We start from the raw sequence: 12455 nt of genomic DNA, 5'->3' as shown, positions 1-12455 counted from the left end.
TTAGCCAGATAGGCAGAGGGAAATGAAGCCGCGATTAAAATAATCGCAGCTTCATTTAAATTTAAATGGCTGCCCCGCTCTGCCGATCAGCTGTTTGTCGGCAGATCGGGGCAGTCTGGACGCGCCGCGCCGACAAAGAAGCCTTTCTTGATCGGCACAGGTAAACCTGGTTTCACGAGGCATACCTGTGCCGATCAAGAAAGGCTTCTTTGTCGGCGCGGCGCGTCCAGACTGCCCCGATCTGCCGACAAACAGCTGATCAGCAGAGCGGGGCAGCCATTTAAATTTAAATGAAGCCGCGATTATTTTAATCGCGGCTTCATTTCCCTCTGCCGATCTGGCTAATCTACATGCCTCCGTCGACGGAGGCATGTAGTCTAGACGTACCCCCAGATTACTTCTGTGATGGGTTTAACTGTATTTTATAGAGAGGGATAAGGAAAGGGAGCTTGATATAAACCATTTGGAAGGCTTAGTTCCCCTCTGACTTAGCTGACTGTCCTATGGGGAAAAAAGTAACTAACATGGGTTAAATTTTGCCTTCAGATGCAGGTGTGCTATATTCACTGATTTCAGTTATTGCTGAGATGAATTAGTAGCAGTGATTATAATTATGTGCAATAATAGAGTACTTAACACTTCTTCCTGTAACAGTTTTACAGGCAGTCTCCAGGTAGCAGTCTATAACTTCCCTGCATTTATTTGGTCCTTTTAATAAACACATTGCAGCAAATTCTCTCAATCCATGCAGCCCCACTAATGGATTTGTACTGGTGTGAATGACAGCAGATTTTTTGGTGGGTTACATGTTTGTAACCATGTGTGAGCTACACATGTGTAACCAAGAACAGAATTTAGTATAGAGAGCTACATGGTTACAGTCACAGTGCTACCAGATTCATCAGAGCAGTGCCATATGTGAATCTGAATTATGACACCTTCATTCCCCTATTTTTCTTTTACATTCCTTGGCGTCCCGGTGCCCATAGTATCAGGACTAGGGAGTCTTCTTAGGAACTAGGGAAAGCTGAAGTTCAATAATCAACCTACTTTTATTCCCTTTTCTATAGCTGTGCATGCAGGGAATAGCAATTGATTTTGGCAACAATACACTCTATCCTTTGGATCCTGTTCATTATAATTCAGAAATATTTTACACACTAAAACACTTTTATTCAAGAATGTGACAGATAGAAACACTTCAGAAATTTCATAAACTTCCTGCTGAGAGGTAATAACACCTTATAGTTTTTCAGCTACACTGAAAGGTCTCTTGAGGGCAATATTTTTATACTCATTTATAACACATGAGGTGAAACACTGTAAGTAATTACTGTACATCTAACAGACCGTGCCCTGTATTCAGGATGATGGGAAATAAGTTGCTAATGACTGGGGATCAGATTATTTTTTCAGTACAGTTGAACTGTTCTTTCAGTAAAAATTATAATTTATAATAGTAATAAGCTCTTTGATAGAATCGTTAACAAGCAGTTTGTTAGAGTAAACTGTCTGTAGCTTCACTATTAACTAACAAGCCTATCATTAACTGCTGAAAACTACTGATTTGTGATTATTTCTTAAATAACATAAAATTATGCATGTCTGTATGACTCGTAAGGCACTTACCGTGCCTGTAGATCTAGGTATGATTTGGCAGTATGAAAACACTACTAGAATGTCGCCATTGACCTTGTTATTGCACAAGACAGGTTAAGTTCTCCCCAGAGTCATCTTGTTTAACAGCGGCAGTGAAATAAATTTGTCTTTCATTTGCTTTCTGGGAAGTGGCTCTTGGAAGGCAGCTGGCAGCAGGAGTGAACAAGTCAGGGGAGAAGCACAATGGGGATTGGTGGATGGAGAGGGAGAAGGGAGAATGGAATGGTCAAAGGAGCAAGTCAAGGGAGTGCTGGACAGAGGTTCAGAGGGAGTGGGATGAGGTGGGTTCAGTGAATGAAGAGAAAAATGGGAGGACAGTATAATCAGTCCACATGCTTTAGATAACAGGCACACTTTCTATAAATCAAACGCAGGGAGCTGCCTGTACAATTATTTCCTATCCCAGCACCATGATAGTATCCAAGAACTAACCATCCTAATTATTCCCCTGTGTGATAGATACAGTCATTTTCTAGAGAGGCACTGAAAGCTTAAGTAATTTATTTAATGCCACAGAGGGAGTCATGTCAGAAAGGGGATTAGAATGTTCCTAGTGCCCATGGCTCTAACCTCACCTTTTATTCACTGTGCTGAGTATCTGGTTTGACAGCTAGGCTATGTCTAGACTACATCCCTCTTTCGAAAGAGGGATGCAAATTAGACATATCAAAATTGCAAATGAAACCAGGATTTGAATTTCCTGCGCTTCATTTGCACAATCGCGTCATGACGTTTTTTCAAAAAACACTTATTTCGAAAGTGAAATCACGGTCTAGAAGTGGTTCTTTTGAAAAGAAAAGCATTTTTCAAAAGATCCTGTGAACCTCATTTTTTGAGGATATATAGGGGCCAGTGGAAAGAGCAGGTCTAGGATTTGAGTAGTTTGGAGACATGGAGAAGATAAGCCGTGGGAAGGGCAGTGTCTGAGAGAGATCACAGCTGGGGGACTATGGGAACAGGATGTGTTTCTGACCCAGGACTGAAGGAAAGTAGCAGGGGTAGAATAAAGGAGTGCAAAACCAGTGGAAAAAAGGGAACTAGAAACAACATATAGCAGAGATTTGAAGAGCATTGCCAGATGGAGGGGAGAGGTAATGTTGCTGCTAATAAGGAGAGGAGACAAAATGAATAGGTGACAGAAGCAAGGTGGTAAGGAGATGGCGCTGGCAGTGCTCTGGCATTCCAGATCTACCAGTGACACTACCAGTATCGTTGAAGAGAGAAATAAAAGTGTTAATGCTAAAGGAATAATAAAAGTGAATTTTGTTATTGTTCTATATTTCAGCCCTATTTTGTTTCCTTTGCAGGGCTATTGGCTACATAATGTCCACCTTATTTTACCCAATTATCACCTTCATTCTCATTGCAATCTGCATTTCCTATTGGGCAGTGACAGCTGTGTATCCTTCTATATGTCTAATCCTCATTATCACAGCAGTATCCTAATAGCTCTCCAAATAACTGTGTGCAAAGGTTCACCTTAGCCTTCACTTACATCGAGCAATATAGCGCAGGTGGAGGCAAAATCCTTACACAAGTGTTTTGCACTAAGGCTCTTCTCTTGATGGCTGATATGGAATGAAGCCACTGTGGAAACCCTCACTTTGCAATATTGAAATCCCTTTGCGCTTTCTTAGGAGGCTCTGAAGAAGATTTAACACCAAGAGATTATATTTTTCACAGACATCGTAACCTGGAGACATACTTCACACCTGCATATGTGCCTTTCTGCTTACACACGGAATAATTAAGTGCACTTTCCTTTGGCCTTACTTGTAACAAAGTGTCAGATCTGGCCGTGCTGGGTGGTTGTAAATACAGTGGACAATACAGTGGGAAATGTCCTGCATCTGGGTGTGTTTTACCTCTTTGTCTCTCATATCTTTTGAATAGGGTGCGTAAGGTGCTTTGTGGTGCTCCTATCTCATTTAGCTGATCTGTTTCACCATCTTGACTGATACCGTATTAGATCATCTTCATGGAATCATAGATGTTAGAACAAGCTCTTAGGTCACTGAGTCCATCTCCCCGCCACCAAAGGATTGTTCTCTACTGTATACTAGACAGTGTACAAGTAAGATTCCCACAGATCTAACATGCATGTCCACATATTTGCAAGGTTCTAGATACAACATTTGTATCTGCATCCATATCCACACAAATGAGCTATGGATACACATGGATTTCAAGGGCTCTAGTTATTTCTGTTCTGAGCAGCATTAACTCATCCCCTCTGACCTCCACTGCAGCAGTCACCAAGTACAGGAGCTGGCCAAGAGCTGCTTGAAGTTTGGTCATTGGCTAGTCCATGCTGTCATAGGGATGTGTGCAGAGGAGGCTGACAAATGCAGAAGCAGCTCCTTCCCTGAGTCTGGTCAGGGGTGTGCAGACTTTGGAGCTAGGTTCTCTAGCATATGAGGAAAATTTAGGTGTTACTTGTTAGCCCTTCTGCTTTTATGCTGGTCACATGCATAGGAAGAGGTGCTGCTCTGAATCTCCTTTCAACCCACACTAGTTTCATGGTTAGTGGTCCCCTGTTGTGTTTTATGTATGATGGAATTTAAGGGCCAGTGCTTCTGTGAGTTCCTCCTTAATACAATTCACTCAGTTTCCTGTCTACATCAGGGGAGCCTGTGTATAAAGTAATGGCTAATCAAACACTTTGCAAGTATGCCAACATGACCTGTGACCCAGAGGTAAGCATGACTAGTAACTGCCTGAGAATTAAAAAGGGGGGCATGCTAATTATACTAATGTATTGACATTCCGCATATGCTCCAATGCTCATTTAAAGACAATGCATATTTGTATCCCACCTATTCTTTGTGTTAGGTGACATAATGCTTAGCATTATAGCACTGCATGTTAAAAGCACTTTACAAGTAACAGGTAATTAACCCTGACAACACCTGTGTGAGGAGGATAAGTATTAATAGCCATGTTCAACAGGCAGGGAAACAGAGACACTGATAAAGGCTTAAATTTTCAGACATGTCTACTCACTTTTGGTACTTCAATTTTTGGATGTTCTATTTAAAAGATACCAAAAGGCATCCACAATTAGTGGCCCATTTTCAAAATTTGGGCCTTAGAGACTTGACCACGACTTCTGGGCAGGTTAATGGTAGAACCCAACTAGGAACCAAGTCTCTCAGATTGCTATCATATGTTCTTGCTAGCAGACAATATTGCCATGAGGATAAGTTAAGAAAATTTACAAAATGCTTATCAAATCTTTTGGGAGCAATGAGGTTATGTTGTGCTCTGAGTTTGTTTTGAGAGGTTTTTTAACCCAAAAATGTTTATGAATCTTAACATTAGTAAAATATTTCCAGATATTTTAAATATCAACAGAAACAGCTTGTTTTGAGTAATAGCACACTTGTGAAACATATGCCTACCAGACTACAGCATTCCAGTCTGACCATTATGTTTTCATTGTTCAGGATAGATAAAGGGACAGAGTAAACAGCACACATAGGACGCGTCTACACAGCACCCTACACTCGAAATAAGATACGCAATTTGCACTATGCAAATTGCATATCTTATTTTGAATTTATTTTGAAATTTGACTTGTCTACATAACACCAAATTTCCAAATAACATGCAATTTCGAGACATCCCTTAACCCTCGTGCAACAAGATTTACCAGGATGGTGAAATAGCATGCCCGTTATTTCGAAATATATTTCAAAATAACGGGCGGCTTGTGTAGATGTAGAGTAGCAATTTCAAGATACCTCCAGTATCCCGAAATAGCTGTGCAGTGTAAACATACCCATAGAGAAAAATAAAACCGGTTCTAAAAAATTTTATTGTTATTATAATCTACAGGGAGGTGAATAAGAAATTCTGTGAGTGGCTCCTCAGCTGGTGTAAAAAGTCATAGCTCCATTGACTTCATCTGAATTATTTATTTACATAAGTTAAGGATCTGGCCATGAGTTTAAATAAATATGGCTTTAACGTGACCTGCTGCTCTGTAAGGAACCTGAATAAGTAATAAATAAGAAATTGAATAAGTTGTGTATCAGGAGAGGAGATTTGTGTAATTGAGATTCTGAATCCTTAGGCTCCGGCCATGAAAAGACTTGTGTTTGTGCCTACATTTGTGCATGGTGAGCATGTAGCCTATTGATTAACCATAGAGCATTAAGTTAAGCATATGTGTGTATCTTTTTTTTTTTTTTTTTTTTTAAGTACTGGAGTTTTAATAAGGCCCTACTTGAATCAGAGCCTGATTGTCATATAATTGCAGCTGACCTGCAGAGAAGACATGGCAAATCACAGAAAATTAACAATGGTCCTTTATTAATTGTGGTAATTTGGAGAAGCCAGAGAAGACCTATTTGTTTAAGAAAATGTTGCTGGAACAGTATAAACTCTCAAATATTATGTTATGCCTACTAATTTTTTTGATACGAGGCATTTTGCTACACTCTATTCCAGTCATTCATGTGCGGGGGTGACAGCGGGCTCTCTGGCCGTCTGGGCAGCTACAAAAATTGTGGTAAAACACAATTATTGCAGGATCCACAATTTATACTATATCACAAACTAATTAAGGCTTTAATTTTTAATTGTTTAAATGATTTTTTTAAAATTTGCATTGTAGTTAGACGTTAGCTTAGGATTGAATGAGTTAGTAAAACACCCAGAAGAATATATGACATTTTTATGCTTCGCCATTTAATTTCAGAAATTTTTCTGACACAGTCTGTTCATTGCTTATGATTATTTTTGTGTGTTTTTCTTTCTAAACAGACTTTTAACACAACCAATGTGACCAAATTATGTCTTGGTGCTCAATGTACTTTCGCTTTCTATGGGGGAGAAAGCTTGTATCACAAGTACATCTTGATCTTTCAACTCTCCAATGTATTTGTCTTTCTCTGGCTGGTAAACTTTGCAATTGCACTAGGTCAGTGTACCCTTGCTGGTGCCTTTGCCTCCTACTACTGGGCCTTTAGAAAACCTGCTGATATTCCACCATGCCCACTCTTTTCCTCATTTGGACGAGCAATACGGTAAGGACAAGAATCTGGAATTTAATCTTTTCATGTTTCATAGCTCTGTTCATAACTCATATGGAAATAATTAAATTATGTTTAGAATATTAAAGGAAAACAATTATGTAGAAAAGCTTAGTCATTAAGCACGCAATCATCCTCCTAATTACGGAGTAGGTGTGCAGATCAGGTCCAAATTCATTGAATGCCTGAATTTCAGAAGAGTAGAAGCTCTGAAAAATTGTGTGCCTAACTTATACAAGCAATTACTGAACCTGAGTATTCAAAGCTGTTATAATAACCCTGTAAGGGATGTTGGGCACCTCAAAATACAAAAGATCTCACTGTGAACACAATGTAAATTTGTGGTGCTATACCTGTTTGTGCAAGGATCTGTGCTTTTTGCTTCATACAAAATCAGGAGCATATTGACCTATTGTGTAATTATTAAAATAACTGTATAGATTAAATTAAATCCAACATTTAAATCTGTACATTTATGTTCTATTGGTAATAACCTTTAGTTAAAAATAACAAATGAAAACATATTATGGATATAAATATTTTTACCACAACACAATTATAGGCCTATTATAATGATTGTATCTTTTATTCATGTTGTATCTAGCAGAGCAAGTTCTTCAGCTAATGCTAAGGTTATTCAGAAGCATTTAGCAGAGGCAACATTTCACAATCTTTTGTCAGGAATCTTAGCAAATTTTGTATCGTTGCTCATCTTTTTCAAAATGCTCTTCGCAAATTTCACAATCTATAAGATAGGTTACTGTGTGTGATATTTGCCGTCAGTTCAAAGGAAAACAATTATGTAGACAAGCTTTGTCATTAAGCACGCAATCATCCTAGTAATTGTATCAGTTACATAGTGCTGTCTCCTGTAACATGCCATAATATCTCTTTGCTTTGTATTAGATATCACACAGGTTCACTAGCATTTGGATCATTAATTCTTGCAATAGTCCAGCTGATTAGAATAATCTTGGAGTACTTGGATCACAAGCTGAAAGGTGAGACTTCTGAACCTGCTGTAAAATATTAAGAACTCTTCTTATCTTCCTTTCTTTTCCAGGATGGTTCTTCAATTATGAAATATCCAAGAGGCTGGTATAAATCACTGTAGAGCCATGTGAAATCAATGAATCTATGCAGATTTACGTTGACTGCGCATTTGTCCTTGAAAGTTTAATATAAGAATTCATGCAAGAGCTGGATGTAATACAGTATAGGGTCAGTGGGCTAGATTTGCTCTGGAAAGGAAGAGAAAATTGTAACTTCTTGCTCCAGTGATGGGACAGGATTCTATCCTGAGGGATAACAGGCATCGTTTCAATCACAGATCTCTCTCTGCGGATCCAGACATTATGGGAAGCCCCTGATATTTAAAAGACCATACATTATGAGTCTTAATGATCTGTTCTCCCTCCTTTTCTGCAGGTACACAGAACTCTTTTACGAGATTTCTGCTCTGCTGCCTCAAATGCTGTTTTTGGTGTTTGGAAAAATTCATCAAGTTCATCAACAGAAATGCCTACATCATGGTATGTATTATCTCTCCCTGCATGTTCTAGCATTCTACTTGGGGCACTCCAATCAGTATCTTAGACATGTGCCTCAGGTATGCCTACACTGAACACCTCTGGTAGGGCCATGTAGGGCAGATGCCACAGTGACAAGTAGGCTGTTTCCACTTTGTTGTGTATAACTACATAGGGCAGTGAAAGGCTCTGGCATTGGGTTGCTGCCTGAGCCTTTCCCTGTTGCTGGAGCATTACATGAAGTAGGGAAAGTCTTTAGCAGCATAGTGACCTGCTGCTCAAAATAGCAGTGGAGACCTGAGAGGCACCGCTTGGGCATGTAGAGAGCTATGCAGGGTAGGGATGTAAAGGAGTAGTTGACCAGTCGACTATTCGCATTCCCCCCCCCCCCAAAGTGGGGGGAAGCAGGAGCCAATGCTGGGGGGCAGCTGGCTTAAAAGCCGTTTTCCCCCAGCACCATCTCCTCATTGCCACCTGTTCTACCACCCCCGCTGCCTCTGTCAGAGGTTGGGGTGGGGGGCAGGAGCTGCTTCACGGCACCAGTCCCTGTGCACAGAAGGTCCCAAATCCCTGCTGGGACCCCTGTGCACAGGGGCAAATACTGGCTGGGCAGGCAGCCCTGCTGAGTTCCAGCTCAGGCTGGGTGCGGGACCAAACCCATTACGGCTTTGCAAGTTAGAATGCAGTAGGAGCTGGGGAGCAGGCTATCCGGCTCCTACTGCCTTTTAAATTGCAGAGCTGAAGTGGGGTTTGGTCCTGCACCCAGCACGAGCCAGAACTGAGTCGGGCTGCCTGTCAACTAATTGAGTAGTTGATAAAAATTGCATCGACTAATTGATTAGTTAAATTCCCACACTTTAACATCCCTACTGCAGGGTTCATACCCTAAGGTACTGGAGTGTCTTTACTCACCTAAGCTGTGCCTTGTCATCTAAACTGCTGTATATTCCTGTGCTAGGGGGCGTACAGTGTCTGTACTCTACAAGCTGCTATAAGTAATGTGCAGTGTCAATGTACCTGCTGTCCTCAAGAATTTAATGTATTGCTCTTTAGCTTTGGCTACAGTCTGTCACTGTGACTCTAGAAGGTAAAGAATTGGAATTTGATGACTTTGGAGGAATTCATATGCCCAGTTGATAATATCCTTTTCCTCCACCCCATCCCTCTTTTTCCTCCCTACCAGTATCCATCAGAAGTGGGGATACAGTGTGCAATCACTGAATACTACACACTGACATGATGCTTTTGTTAAAATGTGCTGCTGTGAACAAGGAAGCTCCCAAACACTCAGCACTTATATTTGCCAGTAAAATCATCGAGCCAAATTCTGCTCTGAATTCCCGGGGTGTAATTGCAGAGGTGCTGCATTGGCTTCAGGGTTACATTCTAGATTTACCCTCTTGTAAACATGAGCAGAATTCAACCATGTTATCTTGCTGTGACCTGAAACATTTTCAGGAAAAGCATTTTACTGTCTCAGAGCACTTAAAGCAGGTGACTGTGATGGTTTCATTAAAACCTTATGCACTCCAAATGGATCTCAGAATTAGTGGTTTTCAGGAGATGAACATTTTCTTTCAACATTCTTATCTGCATGGGAAAATTGACCAATATTAATTATTGTGGTATTATGTAATTATTCCAGAATATCTCCCCCATGTGGACACTCTGATCTGGAATAAAAGTGAGTTTATTACACTGTCTAAACAGGGAAATTACTCTGGAATAAAATCACTTTTATTTGAGTCTACACACAGGCAGCTTTCCTACAACATCTTGTAAAGAATTCTGCACTAGCTAGGCCAGTCAATTTTCCAATATAGACAAAGTAAACTTGTTTTCTGTGTATGTGTGGTTTTTTAAAGCACTAAACAATATACATTAAAATAATACTGAGGTTGTCCAAGAAAAGCAAGGCATGTGCCTATTAGAACTGTTGCCCTTCTTTCCACCTTTTTGGACACATTGTGTTTTCATATACACAAATGAAAATCCAGATTAACTAAATTCAAAGCTAATTAGAAGTACAGGCAGTCCCCGGGTTACGTACAAGATAGGGACTGTAGGTTTGTTCTTAAGTTGAATCTGTATGTAAGTCGGAACTGGCGTCCAGATTCAGACACTGCTGAAACTGACCGCCAGTTCTGACTTACATACAGAATCAACTTAAGAACCCCAGGCGTCCGCAAGTCAGCTGCTGCTGAAACTGATCAGCAGCTGATTCCAGGAAGCCCGGGGCAGAGCAACTCTGCCTGGGGCTTCCTGTAGTCAGCGCTGGTCAGTTTCAGCAGAAGCTGACTTGGGGACGCCTGGGGCAGAGCAGCTGGGGTGCTGCTGGGTTGCTCCAGTAGCGCCGCTCCTCGGTGCTACTGAACCAACCCAGCAGCACCCCATCTGCTCTGCCCCAGGCGTTCTGATTCAGCCGCTGCTGAAACTGACCAGCAGCGGCTGAATCAGGACCTGGGGCAGAGCAGCTGGGGTGCTGCTGGGTTGGTCCAGTAGCGCCCAGAGCGGCGCTGCAGGACTAATCGGCAGCGCCCTAGCTGCTCTGCCCCAGAGTCCAAAACAAAAGCCTGGTCTGCTGGGGGGGGGGGGAGCACACTAGCTGCGCGCCCCCCCCCCCAGCAGACCAGGCACACGGGGAGCAGAGCCGCAGCGGCAGCGGGGTGCCACGCCTCTGAGGCTTTGCTCTGGCAAAGCCTCAGAGGCGCGGGACCCCGCCGCGGCTGCGGCTTCAGTCCCGGTGCCTGTGGTCTGCTGGGGACGGTCCCTAGCAGACCACAGGCACCCAGACTGAAGCGGCAGCAGCGGCGGTTCCCCGCGCTTCTGAGGCTTTGCTCTGGCAAAGCCTCAGAAGCGCGGGAACCCGCCTGGTGCCCCTGGTCTGCTGGGGACGGTCTCCAGCAGACCAGGAGCACCGGAGCAGCTTACGAATGGGGCTTTCTCGCCCCGACCTCCGGTGCGAGAGAGCCCCGTTCGTAAGTGCGGATCCGACATAAGTCGGATCCGCGTAAGTCGGGGACTGCCTGTAGTAGTGAGCTAAACCTGGTCCCTGATAATGCTGTAGTTTTGCAGAGCTGTGAACAAGTAGGGCCTGTTTTAATCTTGCTACAGTATTTCGCTGACATAATGCCATTCAATGAAATTACTCCTGATCTATGTTGGTGTAAGATCTCAATGATGTGCAGGGCATCTGATTTGAGGAGAGATGTGATAGTGTAAATGGTTACCCACAGCCTCCTCCCACATGCTGCTGCCTCTGTATCCATAAACCATCCCATCTGAGACCATGGCAGCAGCACAGGGATTTGGGAGGAAGCAGGTGGCTCCGCAGAAGCTGGCTCCCTGTGAGCACCGGCTCCCACCTGTGCCGCCCCACCTCCACCCCCCCGCTCCTGCCACGGATACATTTCAGCATATTCACGTTTACCAAAAAACACACATTTTTAACATCCCTAGATCCGAGTAATAAGAACAGCAGTATTAATGAATGGGAGGTTGCCTTAGATGGATTTTATTGGTTTGTGATTCCACTAGCAAAAGACTGAGCTGCAGAGTTGAAATCTAGACTGAATTTCCACAAAGGTGAATTTCCTCAAAGGTGTGCCCTTGTAGCCAAGAAAGCTAATGGCATACTAGGGTATACTAATAGGAGCATTGCCAGCAGATCTAGGGAAGTGATTATTCCCCTTTATTTGGCACTGGTGAGGCCATATCTGGATTATTGCATACAGTTCTGGCCCCCTCCCACCCCCATTACAGAAAGGATTGGAGAAGTCCAGCAGAGGGCAACAGAAGTGATTAGGGGGCTGGATCACATGACTTATGAGAGAGGCTGAAGAATTTGGACTAAATAAGCATCTACAGAAGAGAAGAGCGAGGGGCTGTGATATCAGCCTTCAGCTACCTGAGGGGAAGGGGGAGGTTCCAAAGAGGATGGAGAGAGGCTGTTCTCAGTGGTGACAAATGGCAGAACAAGGAGCAATGGTCTCAAGTTACAGTGGGGGAGGTCTAGGTTGGATATTAGGAAAAACTTTCACTAGGAGGGTGGTGAAGTACTCGAATGGGTTACCTAGGGAGGTGGTGGAATCTCCATTCTAGAGGTTTTTAGTCCTGCCTTGACAGAGCCCTGGCTGGAATGATTTAACCCCCTGAAGCTTCTGGAATTAGTTAGGATTAGTCCTGCTTTTAAGCAGGAGTTGGACTCGATGACCTCCTGAAGTCTCTTTCA

General features: G+C 42.6%; 1 protein-coding gene across 3 annotated transcripts in view; it reads left to right on the top strand.

Annotated features, from left to right (window-relative positions):
* SLC44A5 (solute carrier family 44 member 5) overlaps nucleotides 1-12455 on the top strand; it is a 227271-nt gene that overhangs the window by 198941 nt on the left and 15875 nt on the right. For all 3 annotated transcript variants that reach the window (XM_006130408.4, XM_075936275.1, XM_006130407.4), the window contains exons 13-17: nucleotides 2967-3059; nucleotides 4268-4355; nucleotides 6427-6689; nucleotides 7602-7696; nucleotides 8124-8227. In XM_006130408.4, the coding sequence (XP_006130470.1) occupies nucleotides 2967-3059; nucleotides 4268-4355; nucleotides 6427-6689; nucleotides 7602-7696; nucleotides 8124-8227 (643 nt within the window). The remainder of the gene's footprint in view (nucleotides 1-2966; nucleotides 3060-4267; nucleotides 4356-6426; nucleotides 6690-7601; nucleotides 7697-8123; nucleotides 8228-12455) is intronic.

This window comes from Pelodiscus sinensis, chromosome 9, assembly GCF_049634645.1.
Source record: "Pelodiscus sinensis isolate JC-2024 chromosome 9, ASM4963464v1, whole genome shotgun sequence".
Taxonomy (NCBI): Eukaryota; Metazoa; Chordata; order Testudines; family Trionychidae; genus Pelodiscus; species Pelodiscus sinensis.
The sequence above is the reverse complement of the archived record's forward strand: the minus strand, read 5'-3'. Positions and strand labels throughout refer to the sequence as shown.